Below are 15,581 nucleotides of genomic sequence, written 5' to 3' on the forward strand. Positions count from 1 at the left end.
CGCGCCAAATTTTAAATAAAAAACCGGCATGGGTTCCCCCTCCAGAGGCATACCAGGCCCTTGGGTCTGGTATGGACCTTGAGGGGAACCCCCTACGCCGAAAAAACGGCGTGGGGGGTCGCCCCCAATCCATACCAGACCCTTATCCGAGCACGCAGCCCGGCCGGACAGGAATGGGGGTGGGGACGAGCGAGCGCCCCCCCCCTCCTGAACCGTACCAGGCCGCATGCCCTCAACATGGGGGGTGGTGCCTTGGGGGAGGGGGGCGCGCTGCGGCCCCCCCACCCCAAAGCACCTTGTCCCCATGTCGATGAGGACAAGGGCCTCTTCCCGACAACCCTGGCCGTTGGTTGTCGGGGTCTGCGGGCGGGGGGCTTATCGGAATCCGGGAGCCCCCTTTAATAAGGGAGCCCCCAGATCCCGGCCCCCCACCCTATGTGAATGAGTATGGGGTACAGCGTACCCCTACCCATTCACCTAGGAAAAAAGTGTCAATTTAAAAAAAAACACTACACAGATTTTTAAAGCATTTTATTAGACAGCTCCGGGGGTCTTCTTCCGACTTCGGGGGTCTCTCCGGTTCTTCTCCACGCTCTCCGGATCTTCTGCCGGGCTCCTCCGCTCTCTTCTGCTCTTTTGCCGCTCTTTTGCTAAAGCGGAGGAGCCCGGTCTTCAATCTTCTGCCTTCTGCCTTCTGCCTTCTGCCTTCTGCCTTCTGCCTTCTGCCCTCTTCTCCTGATGTTGACACGACGCTCTCTGGGGCTAGAATGCTCTCTGTGCGCTCTGCTCTGACTTATATAGGCGGTGACCCCGCCCCCTTATGCCGTCACAGTCCCTGGGCATGCTGGGACTGTGACGTTTTAGGGGGCGTGGTCATCACCCGATGACCACGCCCCCTAAAACGTCACAGTCCCAGCATGCCCAGGGACTGTGACGGCATAAGGGGGCGGGGTCACCGCCTATATAAGTCAGAGCAGAGCGCACAGAGAGCATTCTAGCCCCAGAGAGCGTCGTGTCAACATCAGGAGAAAAGGGCAGAAGGCAGAAGGCAGAAGGCAGAAGGCAGAAGGCAGAAGGCAGAAGGCAGAAGATTGAAGACCGAAGACCGGGCTCCTCCGCTTTAGCAAAAGAGCGGCAAAAGAGCAGAAGAGAGCGGAGGAGCCCGGCAGAAGATCCGGAGAGCGTGGAGAAGAACCGGAGAGACCCCCGAAGTCGGAAGAAGACCCCCGGAGCTGTCTAATAAAATGCTTTAAAAATCTGTGTAGTGTTTTTTTTTTAAATTGACACTTTTTTCCTAGGTGAATGGGTAGGGGTACGCTGTACCCCATACTCATTCACATAGGGTGGGGGGCCGGGATCTGGGGGCTCCCTTATTAAAGGGGGCTCCCGGATTCCGATAAGCCCCCCGCCCGCAGACCCCGACAACCAACGGCCAGGGTTGTCGGGAAGAGGCCCTTGTCCTCATCAACATGGGGACAAGGTGCTTTGGGGTGGGGGGCCGCAGCGCGCCCCCTCCCCCAAAGCACCAACCCCCCATGTTGAGGGCATGCGGCCTGGTACGGCTCAGGAGGGGGGGGGGCGCTCGCTCGTCCCCACCCCCATTCCTGTCCGGCCGGGCTGCGTGCTCGGATAAGGGTCTGGTATGGATTGGGGGGGACCCCCACGCCGTTTTTATCGGAGTAGGGGGTTCCCCTCAAGGTCCATACCAGACCCAAGGGCCTGGTATGCTCTTGGAGGGGGAACCCATGCCGGTTTTTTATTTAAAATTTGGCGCGGAGTTCCCCCTCAAGAACATCTGAGCACAAGTCGCGTGCCAAAGTCGGATCATGCAAGACGGCAATCCGACTTTGATCCGACTTCAATGATAGTCAATAGACTGAAGTAGGATCAAAGTCGGACCAAAGTAGTACAGGGAGCATTTCTAAAGTCGGAACGACTTGTGTCGGACCAGTTAGGACGGCTCCCATAGGGAAACATTAAATTTCACACGTCATGCGACATGAGCTCCCAATGTCGGAGCGTTTGTCGGACCAGTGTGAACCCAGCCTGAAACTAACACTGAAGGTGACACACACAGGTGAGCAATTAAAGGTTAATTTCTCACATCTGTGGCTTTTAAAATTGCTATTAGTCTCTGTGTATAATCGTCAATGAGTTTGTTAGCTCTCACGTTGATGCACTGAGCAGGCTAGATACTGAGCCATGAGGAGCAGAGAAATGGCGTACCAAGGTAATGGAACTTTATAAAGATGGAAAATAATATAAAAAGATATCCAAAGCCTTGAATATGCCAGTCAGAACTGTTCAATCACTTATTAGAAAGTGGAAAATTCCAGGATCTCTTGATACCAAGCCGAGGTCAGGTAGACCAAGAAAGATTGCAGCCACAACAGCCAGAAGAATTGTTCGGGATACAAAGAAAAACCCACAGATAACCTGAGGAGAAATACAGGCTGCTCTGGAAAAAAGATGGCGCGGTTGGTTCAAGAAGCACAAAATGACAATACTTGAACAAAAATGAGCTGTGTGGTCGAATTGCCAGAAAGAAGCCTTCACTCCAGATTACAGTGTGCCAGAAGGTGTGACAAGGTTTTGTTAGTCATATTGTAACTGGACTTTTTCATAGCGTTGGCACAGTAAAGGCTTCTTTCTGGAAACTCCACCGTGCAGCTCATTTTTGTTCAAGTATCATTATATTGTGCTCCTTGAAACAACCACACCGTCTTTTTCTGGAGCAGCCTGTATTTCTCCTGAGGTTACGCAAACTTTTGAGCACAACTGTATATAAGACTCAGGGTTAGGGAAGTTTCCCTTAAGCCTGGTACACACCATGAGTTTTTTTCCATCCAACCCAGTGGGTTGAACGAAAAAAAAACTGTCAGCTCCAGAGCCACTGTACTAATGATCCAACATTAGTACAGCAATCTCCCCTGCTTAGCTGTTGTGTTAGAACACTCTGCCAATGGCTGAGAGCGTTGATCAGGAACCAGTCGGCTGCTGGTTTTCCGGCATGTTCGTCTGACAGAAGCTGGCTTCTGTCGGACTGGCTGCCATACACATGGGCCGAATGTCAGACTTTTTTTATTGAACTGGCCGATGTCTCCCAGCATTAGGCCCGTGTGTGCATGGGCTTTAACTTTGTGAATAAGGTGAAGCTCTGCTGACTGCCATCAGTCATCATGTGCAAACAAAATACAGGCATACCCCACTTTTAAGTACACAATGGGGTTTATTTACTAAAGCTGGAAAGTGCAAAGTCAGTTCACTTCTGCATAGAAACCAATGAGCTTCCAGGTTTTATTACCATAGCTTAATTGTTCAAGCTGGGGTTAGAAGCTCATTGGTTTCTATGCAGAAGGGAGCCTGATTTTGCACTTTCCAGCTTTAGTAAATAAACCCCATTGTGTACTTAAAAGTGGGGTATGCCTGTACTCTTTTTTTATCTTTCATTTGACTGAGTATTCAATGCAAAGTGAATTTTCACACCATTCACTAAGCTTAGGGAACAATTCCTTTGCAAAGTGCACATTATTTTGCAAATTTAACAGCCTATTTGCCTTTAGTATATCAACCCCAATGTCTGATGCTAAAATCTGAAAATGTGTAAAACTCTCTGGCCACTTATCAGTATCATATAAATCAATACTTATACACATTTGTAATCAGTACAAGTAGGAGAAAATAGGTTGGAGAAAATACTTGAAATAACACTAATTATTACAAAAAGGTCATGCATTAAATATGCTAAAAGCATGATATGTTTATGTTGTTTATTTGTTTGTTCAGAAAAAAAAAATCAAGCATTAAGTATTTACTGTAAAAAATCTAAAAAGGACTGTGAAAGTCATCTTACAACATAAAGTGGTTAAAATTGCTGTCAATGGTCCGCTAATACATAAAAAAAATGTTAAAATGTAATGTGGTCAGCATTGTGTTATTCCATGTATTTTGATTTACACATATATCATTCTTTACTTAACTATAGTGAGTGCATTTATTAAGCTGTTTCTAAAACTAGATTTTTTTCTCTGTTATATTAACAAGTATATTTCTTCTAGGGTCCCACTGGTCCGCAAGGTCCTATTGGTTATCCTGGACCTCGTGGTGTCAAGGTATGTCAGTTAAATATTGATGTGGTTTAAGAATTTTTATTGATTTCATTAATATGGGATCTTTATTTTGATATTTTAAGGGCCTTTGAAGACTAGCAGAAACAAGCATAAACATACATTTTATCTTCTGCCTAAATTAAAAAATATACATTCACACTCATCCTCTGCCTTGTATGTTATGCAGTATACAATCCAGAATTATGTATAAACATTACCTACCTGTATTTCTCCAGCATCTGGCCACAACAAAACATATACGAATATAGTATCAAAAGAAAACTCGGGAGCAGGATCATTTAGAGAGGATAGTATTTAAAACTTCTCTAATGCCAGGTTCTGACCATTTTAACTGTTCTTCATGCACAAATCAAAACAGTTATTTTGCAGTGTACTATTTAAAGTGAACCTATACCCAAACTATGCATATTAAGTATTTATACAGTATATTCTGAACAAATAATATAATCACTTTAAATCAAGCCCTTTTTTACCACTTTAGATATAAGCATTGTGGAAAAATTATTCTTAAAATTTCACAATATAGGAATTGAAATCAAAGGTCCTTCCCCTTATCTTCATAGATGGCAGAATCATGACAGCTTGCCAGATTTCTAATGTAAACAAACAGGAGTTTCTGAAACTTTTAGAAACACACTGCAACAAGATTGTTATATCGTATATACTCGAGTATGAGTCGAGATTTTCAGCCCTTTTTTTAGGCTGAAAGTGCCCCCCTCGACTTATACTTGTGTCACCGCCGTCTGCCTACATGATCAGCGTGTCATGAAGACAGACGGCAGCCAGCTTGTGATATCACCATTGGGCGGCCATTCCACTGTTCAAAAGCCGCGCCTCCTCCTCGTCTGTGATAGGCAAAAGACTCCATTTCCCAGCAGTCAGTGTACAACCTATCACGGACATTCTCTCATCATTGTCCGTGGTATGAGGATGAGAGAATGTCCGTGATAGGCTGACCGCTGACTGCTGGGAAATGGAGTGTTCTGCCTATCACATATGAGGAGGAGGCATGGCTTTTGAACAGTAGAATGGCCGCTGAATGGTATTATCACATGCTGATCGGTGCAGAGCGGCACACGGAGGATGGAGATCGCCACACGGACACATGCACAGGACACAGGTAGGATGCACACATACACAGGGACACATGCACACATACACAGGGACACATGCACAGGACACAGGGAGGCATGCAGTTGCAGATAGGCACTGTTGACCCTTTTTTCCGCTTACAGTAGCTGCTGCATTTCTCACCCATGTCTTATACTCGGGTCAATACGTTTTTCCCAGTTTTTTGTGGTAAATTAGGGGCCTCGACTTATACTCGGATCAACCTATACTCGAGTATATACAGTAATTTGATGTATTACTGTACATGCAGTTTTCAACTATTTTACTGCTTGTTTAAAACATTTAAATACTGTAATGTCCATAGTCGGGGCATGGGTGCACTTTAAGGTTCCTCCCGTAATTTCCGCCTTATGTTGAATTGACTCCATAGGTTTCATCGGGCAATCTTCTGACATGTGCAGCAAGGAAAGGAAATTAACAGAAGACATAACCACATATATATATATATATATATATATATATATATATATACATACAGAGAGAGAGAGAATAAGAGAACAAGAGAAATGATACAGGTTTAGATTTGAAGTCCTATTTTTTGCTCCTCTGTCCAAAACTGTATAAAACAGAAAAGGACTGCCAGTTGCCAGATAGACATTTTTTGCAAGAGTGGATCAGTACAGATTGTAACTGTGTAGTGTGAGCAGCTTCCTACTGAGTGGTTGAACCTTTTCTCTCTTCTCTTTATTTACAAATGTCAACATGTTTCCAATGTTGAAAAATACCTCAGTCAATATGCAGAGCAAATTTGTATTGCATTGTGTGTCTCAAACTATTGCTGTTGTTCTACAAAATACATTTAATTATGTAATCAATCAACAACATGGCTTCTTATTTGATTGATTTTTAACTAACCAATGAAGGCTTAATATCTTTTCTTTAATATCATATAGGGTGCTGATGGTGTAAGAGGTTTGAAGGGAGGCAAAGGAGAAAAGGTAAATATGAAATCTATTTACTAAATATTAATTTTTGGGCCAGCCTTTTTAGGGAAGAGAGCCATTATCATACAGATGTGTAATAGTGTAATCGTTCTTTATTCAAATCCATTAACAATGAACAAAAGCTTGTAATGGAGATCACCATAATCAGAATTTCTAGTGTGAGAACAGCTAGAAATGCAGTTATGTGCTTGGTTGCTTGCCATATAGAAAAATATTGATTCAAATTATTGGAAGTACACTGCTCCTGTAAGAATTCTGAGAAATAGGCTTTCATTTTTAACCTGTATATATGAAGAAAGTAAAACATAAAGTTAGTTTTGTTGGTATTTTATTTCTATAAATATGGAATAGCCTGCAGAAATAAATCTAAAGCAAGAAAACTGGTGTAAAACCAGAGCTGGTGCATGTAGTGACCAATTGTAGTAAATGGACTAACTCACAGTCTGTGGAATCAGTAGTAGCTATGCTGATCCAAACTTGCTTCTCTGATCAGCTGTTCCGCTTGTCGAGTAGAAATGAACAAGCTAGACACTGATGCCATCCCGGATGTAAAACCAATTTTAATATAATATGTGGGGGATTCACATCATATAATCACACCTATCCACCTCCCACTTCAATGCGTCTCACCCACAAATCACTTAATCATGGAAACCATAGATTCAGTGAGGGCATTAGTATGTGGCCCATTCATTTCTACTTGTTAAGTGCAACTGTATTATTTGCTTTATTTCCTTAAACTTATGGGTTGCTACGGCAAACTCCTCTGTTTTTGGCACCAGTTTTTGTAAGGCTCCATTCACAAGGGGCAATTTGCTCTGTACCCCATGCAGGAAATGCAGGGATGGTTTTTCCCAGCACAGGGATGCACAGATGCTGCGTGCATCCCCACCATGGCATTCCATTTTAGTCTTTTGGGGCACACAGCTGCACGGACACAGCCACTGTGTCCCTATATGACTTAAGTTCGCGTGCACCCACATGTCATATAAGGGACACGGTGGCTGTGTCCGTGCAGCTGCGTGTCCCAATAGACTTAAACAGAATGCTGGTACGGGGATGCATGCAGCACCTGTGCATTCCTGTGCTGTTAGAAGATGGCCTTGCATGGGGCAGGGATCTAATCACCCCATGTGAAAAGGGCTTTAACCCGCTCTACTCTTTTCCTGGTTCTCCTTTAAAGCACAACTTCAGTTTTTTTAATTTATTTTATTACATTTTTTATTAAGATGGGCTTAAACTGTTTTTCTTAAACAAATTTAAGTTGAATATAGTCATTACTATAACCAAATTCAGAATAATTTTTATAAAGGAGAGTAGATATTAGTCAAAAATTAAGGCTGCTGTGTGTAGCCTGTGAGGCCCATCAGTAAATGTTCTCTATAACATTGCAGAGAACAATCTGTGAAAGGAGGAAAATTCTGTCACGTGACTTTGACAAGTCATACCTGACTTGTCAAAGTTACTAAGCGCAATTCTAAAACCTAATGATATGCTTTCAAAATCTTCTGGGTTTTTTTTTTGTTTTAAAGTAGCAGTAGGGCTATGGTAAGACTATACTTCATATTTATAAATGTACCTTTCAGTGTTGTTATAAGCAAATAAAGAGTGCTTGCATCTCTTTAGCTCTCTTTAAAAATGTCTCACCAAAAATAAAACGTGCTGGAAAAGAGCCTGATTTGGTAGCCTGTCCAGCATTAGTTGGTCCCTGTTGATTTGAGTAATACCTTAAGGCAGGACCAGCTAGGTTTAATTCACAAAAGCAAATAGGATTTAGAGCAATCTAAATTTAAGGTACAGAAACCATAAACCTTACCTGTAGTGTTTTTTTCCAAATTTTCTCAAATTTTATGCATTCAGTATCCTTATTGCTGTATCCACTATTAAATGAAAACCAAATCCATTGAAAACAGAGTTCAGGCTGCGAGAAAAAAAAAAAACTCTGTTGTATTATCATCAGCACTCTTAAGTTTAGTCTTATATTGTTTGAAGAGTTCCACTGACTGCTGATTACAGAGATGTGAGGAGTTTTGGGCTCTTTACATTCTACGTCTATAATTCAAGACAAACTGCAGAGCTCTCCTTTGTTAGCTAAGCTAATAACACTTAATCCTGAGATGTGCTCTGTGCAGCTGGCAGGTGTTCTGTGTACTATAGTACTGATCCATCTACAAGTGGTCATTAGATGTGAGCAAACACACTATAATCCTGCCACTGCTTCCTCTCTTTATTAGCGTTATAGCTGTCCTAGGTAACACAACCAAGGACTTCTTCTTTCAGCTGTATTATTACCTGTGACATCCAATTATAAGCCCAGGTTTGTTTGGTGCACTTCATCAAATATCTTTCTTAAATGTCTTTTTGTCTTTATAAATTGTTAGGATCACCTTTCACAAGTCTACTGCAGGCTTTCATCATAAGCCATACACATGCCAGTTTTTGTAAAACATTGTATCTGTCCCTCAGTAGGAAGAAAACATTTGAATATACAATAATGAATGCATTAGAACTATAGACACAAAGCAGAGAAACCGAGAATCTATTATAATATTTTAGCTATTTTAGGTGAACTGGGCTCAACCCCATTAATTATTAATTTCATTAGTAAAATGATCAGTTTAAGCATCTTTAGTGAAGATTGTGCTTTGTTAAGGATTAATAGTAATCAGTAATGATTGCAAAGATTTTCTAGCTTGAGCAAAATTTCACTAAACATATGCCAAAATATTGTACTTAGTCTGGAATTAAATATGTATGGAAGCAACCGGTGCACAGCTACAAACATGGTCAGGTATGAAATGTGTCCAACTATAGAGTGTCTAAAGCAACACCTAAGTTTGAAAATGCAAGAACTAGAAATACGCCTGGTGACTATATTTAGGTGTGTATGTGGTTATTTTTGCTTTCTCATAGTGACCATAGCTGACTGTTCTGCTTGTGCACAGTAACATCTCCTGGAGCAAATCTACTAGTGCTCTAGCTCAGTGGTCATCAACCCTGTCCTCAGGGCCCTCTAACAGGCCAGGTTTGCAAGATAACTGAAATACATCACAGGTGATATAATTTTGCTGCTCTGTGATTGCAGTATTCTAGTCTGCATCTCCCCAAGGTAATACATAAAACCTAGCCTGTTAGTGGGCCCTGTGGACAGGGTTGATGACCACTGCTCTAGCTGCTTGACTGTGCATTTGCAGTACTGTGTCTACTCTGTGTATTGCGAATATAAAGAGGCACCTAATATCATAAACAGCATGAATGATAGGCTATTTAAATGGCAAGCACTTTAACCACTTCAGCCCCGGAAGGTTTTACCCCCTTCCTGACCAGAGCACTTTTTACAATTCGGCACTGCGTCGCTTTAACTGCTAATTGCGCGGTCATGCAATGCTGTACCCAAACGAAATTTGCGTCCTTTTCTTCCCACAAATAGAGCTTTCTTTTGATAGTATTTGATCACCTCTGCCGTTTTTATTTTTTGCGCTATACACGGAAAAAGACCGAAAATTTTGAAAAAAAATGATATTTTCTACTTTTTGTTCTAAAAAAAATCCAATAAACTCAATTTTAGTCATACATTTAGGCCAAAATGTATTCGGCCACATGTCTTTGGTAAAAAAAATGTCAATAAGTGTATATTTATTGGTTTGCGCAAAAGTTATAGCGTCTACAAACTAGGGTACATTTTCTGGAATTTACACAGCCTTTAATTTATGACTGCCTATGTCGTTTCTTGAGGTGCTAAAATGGCAGGGCAGTACAAAACCCCCCCAAATGACCCCATTTTGGAAAGTAGACACCCCAAGGAATTTGCTGAGAGGCATGTTGAGCCCATTGAATATTCATTTTTTTTGTCCCAAGTGATTGAACAATGACAAAAAAAAAAAAAAAAAAAAAAAATTACAAAAAGTTGTCACTAAATGATATATTGCTCACACAGGCCATGGGCATATGTGGAATTGCACCCCAAAATACATTTAGCTGCTTCTCCTGAGTATGGGGATACCACATGTGTGAGACTTTTTGGGAGCCTAGCCGCGTACGGGGCCCCGAAAACCAATCACTGCCTTCAGGATTTCTAAGGGCGTACATTTTTGATTTTACTCCTCACTACCTATCACAGTTTTGAAGGCCATAAAATGCCCAGATGACATAAAACCCCCCCAAATGACCCCATTTTGGAAAGTAGACACCCCAAGCTATTTGCTTTGAGGCATGTTGAGTCCATGGAATGTTTTATATTTTGACACAAGTTGCGGGAAAGTGACAAATTTTTTTTTTTTTTTTTTTTTTTTGCACAAAGTTGTCACTAAATGATATATTGCTCACACAGGCCATGGGCATATGTGGAATTGCACCCCAAAATACATTTAGCTGCTTCTCCTGAGTATGGGGATACCACATGTGTGGGACTTTTTGGGAGCCTAGCCGCGTACGGGGCCCCGAAAACCAAGCACCGCCTTCAGGATTTCTAAGGGCGTACATTTTTGATTTTACTCCTCACTGCCTATCACAGTTTCGGAGGCCATGGAATGCCCAGGTGGCACAAACCCCCCCCAAATGACCCCATTTTGGAAAGTAGACACCCCAAGCTATTTGCTGAGAGGCATGGTGAGTATTTTGCAGCTCTCATTTGTTTTTGAAAATAAAGAAAGACGAGAAAAAAAAATTTTTTTTTTTCTTTTTTCAATTTTCAAAACTTTGTGACAAAAAGTGAGGTCTGCAAAATACTCACTATACCTCTCATCAAATAGCTTGGGGTGTCTACTTTCCAAAATGGGGTCATTTGGGGGGTTTTTTTGCCACCTGGGCATTCCATGGCCTCCGAAACTGTGATAGGCAGTGAAGAGTGAAATCAAAAATTTACGGCCTTAGAAAGCCTGAAGGCGGTGCTTGGTTTTCGGGGTCCCGTACGCGGCTAGGCTCCCAAAAAGTCCCACACATGTGGTATCCCCGTACTCAGGAGAAGCAGCAGAAAGTATTTTGGGGTGTAATTTCACATATTCCCATGGCATGTTTGAGCAATATATCATTTAGTGACAACTTTGCGCAAAAAAAAATAAAAAAAATTAAAAATTGTCTCTTTCCCGCAACTTGTGTCACAATATAAATTATTCCATGGACTCAACATGACTCTCAGCAAATAGCTTGGGGTGTCTACTTTCCAAAATGGGGTCATTTGGGGGGGTTTTGAACTGTCCTGGCATTTTATGCACAACATCTAGAAGCTTATGTCACACATCACCCACTCTTCTAACCACTTGAAGACAAAGCCCTTTCTGACACTTATTGTTTACATAAAAAAATAATTTTTTTTTGCAAGAAAATTACTTTGAACCCCCAAACATTATATATTTTTTTTAAAGCAAATGCCCTACAGATTAAAATGGTGGGTGTTTCATTTTTTTTTTTCACACAGTATTTGCGCAGCGATTTTTCAAACGCATTTTTTGGGGAAAAAACACACTTTTTTACATTTTAATGCACTAAAACACACTATATTGCCCAAATGTTTGATGAAATAAAAAAGATGATCTTAGGCCGAGTACATGGATACCAAACATGACATGCTTTAAAATTGCGCACAAACGTGCAGTGGCGACAAACTAAATACATTTTTAAAAGCCTTTAAAAGCCTTTACAGGTTACCACTTTAGATTTACAGAGGAGGTCTACTGCTAAACTTACTGCCCTCGATCTGACCTTCGCGGCGATACCTCACATGCATGGTGCAATTGCTGTTTACATTTGACGCCAGACCGACGCTTGCGTTCGCCTTAGCGCGAGAGCAGGGGGGACAGGGGTGCTTTTTTTTTTTTTTTTTTTTTTTCTTTATTATTATTATTTTTTTATCTTATTTTTAAACTGTTCCTTTCATTTTTTTTTTTTTTTTAATCATTTTTATTGTTATCTCAGGGAATGTAAATATCCCCTATCATAGCAATAGGTAGTGACAGGTACTCTTTTTTGCAAAAATTGGGGTCTATTAGACCCTAGATTTCTCCTCTGCCCTCAAAGCATCTGACCACACCAAGATCGGTGTGATAAAATGCTTTCCCAATTTCCCAATGGCGCTGTTTACATCCGGCGAAATCTAAGTCATAAAATGCTCGTAGCTTCCGGTTTCTTAGGCCATAGAGATGTTTGGAGCCACTCTGGTCTCTGATCAGCTCTATGGTCAGCTGGCTGAATCACCGGCTGCATTTTCAGGTTCCCTGTTGAGACAGGAGAGCCAGAGAAAAACACGGAAGACGTTGGGGGGGGGAGGGGCATTCCCTCCCACTGCTTGTAAAAGCAGTCTAGAGGCTAATTAGCCGCTAGGATTGCTTTTACATGAAAGCCGACCGCTGGCTGAAAAGAATGATACCAAGATGATACCTAAACCTGCAGGCATCATTCTGGTATAACCACTCAAAGTCGTGAATGGCGTACCTGAAGACAAAAAAATGGTTAACAATAAAGCACAGTAAACGGTAAGGTATAAAAAATTGCATACCTGAAAAGCAAACATGATAAAACATAATAACAATAAAACATTGCAGAATATAATACAGTAAAAAAGAACAGAACAATAGAGAGAGAGAATAGAGAGAGAAAGAACAATAAAACGACAACTATTTTTTTTTTATTTTATATTTTTGTATGTGTTTTTTTTTTTTTTTACACTTTTTTTTGTAACTAACTTTTATAACTGTAACCGGTTCCAGGTTCGGGTCTCTCAAAATGCGATGGCATTTTGGGAGACCCTGTGAAAGTGTGCCTAGTCTGTGGAATGCTGTACCCTACGCTAATACTCAGCTAGTGAATGGTAGCGTTCAAAACATTCACCAATGCAAAGACCAGGATTGTCAGGACAGGAGGGACAATAATAGCGGGTGTCACGTCTATATCCGCGCTTGCTGTAGACACGACATCTTTTTTGGGGGGTTCGTTGGGTAGGGGTACTCGGGAGGACATAAAGAAAATGCCTCTCATGCAGCCGACTGCATTTGGTTGGGGATGTGAATGGGGGAAGTACGGGCGCTGCAGAAGTGGTGGGTTCCCAATTAGGATTGGCGAATGCAGCAGGAAGGGCACTATGGGCACGACGGGCCTGTGTTTGTCTTCTTGGTGGCAGCGGGACACTACTTGTGCTTGCCACCTCACCAGCTTGAACTGCACTTATGGGACTCGCCACGTCACCAAGTGTTACTGCAGTGCTGGTTTGACTACGACCGGGCTGTACTAGGCCGCTGGTGCTTGCCAGTTCACCAAAACGCTACCAAAAAAACTGTTAGCGATCGCAAGGATCAGGCCTGACTCTGCGAACGCTGCAGTTATGCGTTTAGTGTTTTGTAAGTGACAGTGATCGATCGATACTGCACTTGGGTGGGCTGGGCTGGGCCGGGCGGAGGGGCAAAACGCAGGTGCTAGCAGGTATCTGGGCTGATCCCGCTAACACTGCGTTTGTGGGAACCCTAAACTGCTGGGGACGCTAGTATAGATCTGATCGGATCAGATATTGATCCGATCAGATACTATACCACTAAGGGAGGCGTATGCTGCGTGCGTGGGTGTTAGCGGTACTGGCGCTAACCTGACGCTGCCTGGGGCTGGTGCTTGCCAGTTCACCAAAACGCTACCAGAAAAACTGTTAGCGATCGCAGGGATCAGGCCTGACTCTGCGAACGCTGCAGTTATGTGTTTAGTGTTTTGTAAGTGTCAGTGATCGATCGATACTGCACTTGGGTGGGCTGGGCTGGGCCGGGCGGAGGGGCAAAACGCAGGTGCTAGCAGGTATCTGGGCTGATCCCGCTAACACTGCGTTTGTGGGAACCCTAAACTGCTGGGGACGCTAGTATAGATCTGATCAGATCAGATATTGATCCGATCAGATACTATACCACTAAGGGAGGTGTACGGTGCGTGCGTGGGTGTTAGCGGTACTGGCGCTAATCTGACGCTGCCTGGGGCTGGTGCTTGCCAGTTCACCAAAACGCTACCAAAAAAACTGTTAGCGATCGCAGGGATCAGGCCTGACTATGCGAACGCTGCAGTTATGCGTTTAGTGTTTTGTAAGTGACAGTGATCGATCGATACTGCACTTGGGTGGGCCGGGCAGAGGGGCAAAACGCAGGTGCTAGCGGGTATCTGGGCTGATCCCGCTAACACTGCGTTTTCGGGAACCCTAAACTGCTGGGGACGCTAGTATAGATCTGATCGGATCAGATATTGATCCGTACAGATACTATACCACTAAGGGAGGCGTATGCTGCGTGCGAGGGTGTTAGCGGTACTGGCGCTAATCTGACGCTGCCTGGGGCGACGCATATCACCGCCGGGCGATCAGGGGGCTAAATCTTTATTAGGTAATAAACGGCGGGTGCCCTGACACTATAAAAAATAAACAAACTAACCAGCGTCACCCGTAACACTTATATGGTGATCAGTGGTGAAAGGGTTAACTAGGGGGCAATCAAGGGGTTAAAACCTTTATTAGATAGTATATGGGGGTCCCTGTCGCTATAAAACGCTGACGGCGAACCTAAATATTTACGTCTCTAACTAGCGTCACCAGCGACACTAATACAGCGATCAGAAAAATGATCGCTTAGTGACACTGGTGACAGGGGGTGATCAAGGGGTTAAAACTTTATTAGGGGGGGTTAGGGGGGTATCCTAGACCTAAAGGGGGGTAATATTCACTGCCCTAACACTGTAACTGTCACAAACTGACATTATGCAGTAATCAGAAAAAAAAAAAAAAAAAAAAAAAAAAATACTGCTAATGTCAGTTTGTGACGGGGGGGGGGGATCGGGGGGCGATCGGGGGGGGATCGGGGGTGTAAAGTATGCCTGGCATGTTCTACTGTGTGTGTTTGTGTTGTGTGCACTTACATGTCTTCTCTCCTCGGCGCTGGACGGAAACTGCCAGACCGAGGAGAGATGACATCACATCCTCTGCCTGTGTGAAACTATACACAGGCAGAGGAGGATTCCCATTGGCTGGGAGCGATCGCGAGGGGGGGGCCACGATCGGATGGTCTCCCCCTCGCCTCCCGACGCTCCCAGTCAGATGCCGACCGCCGATGGCACCGGGGGGGGGTCCGATCGGACCCCCCGCCCGCGGGAGGCAGATCACGTACAGGTACGTGATTCTGCCTGCCCGTGCCATTCTGCCGACGTATATATACGTTAGGCGGTCGGCAAGTGGTTAAAAAAAATGGGACATATGACTATGCAGGACATGCTTTCATCACACAGGCCAACACACACTTTGGTCTTTCGAATGTTAGACCTGTTCCTGGGTATATTTGAACTGCTGATTCCAAAAATTGCACAATTTTTCCCTGTCAGCTTTAGTTTTTGAGATACAGCATAAATTCCATATACCACTCTT

General features: G+C 43.2%; 1 protein-coding gene across 5 annotated transcripts in view; it reads left to right on the plus strand.

Moving 5' to 3' along the window:
* The window catches only part of COL11A1 (collagen type XI alpha 1 chain), a 329,239-nt gene that overhangs the window by 189,733 nt on the left and 123,925 nt on the right, over positions 1-15,581 (plus strand). For all 5 annotated transcript variants that reach the window (XM_073593016.1, XM_073593013.1, XM_073593015.1 and 2 more), the window contains 2 exons: positions 4,059-4,112; positions 6,155-6,199. In XM_073593016.1, the coding sequence (XP_073449117.1) occupies positions 4,059-4,112; positions 6,155-6,199 (99 nt within the window). The remainder of the gene's footprint in view (positions 1-4,058; positions 4,113-6,154; positions 6,200-15,581) is intronic.

The sequence above is a fragment of the Aquarana catesbeiana genome, linkage group LG07 (genome assembly GCF_042186555.1).
Source record: "Aquarana catesbeiana isolate 2022-GZ linkage group LG07, ASM4218655v1, whole genome shotgun sequence".
Lineage (NCBI taxonomy): Eukaryota > Metazoa > Chordata > Amphibia > Anura > Ranidae > Aquarana > Aquarana catesbeiana.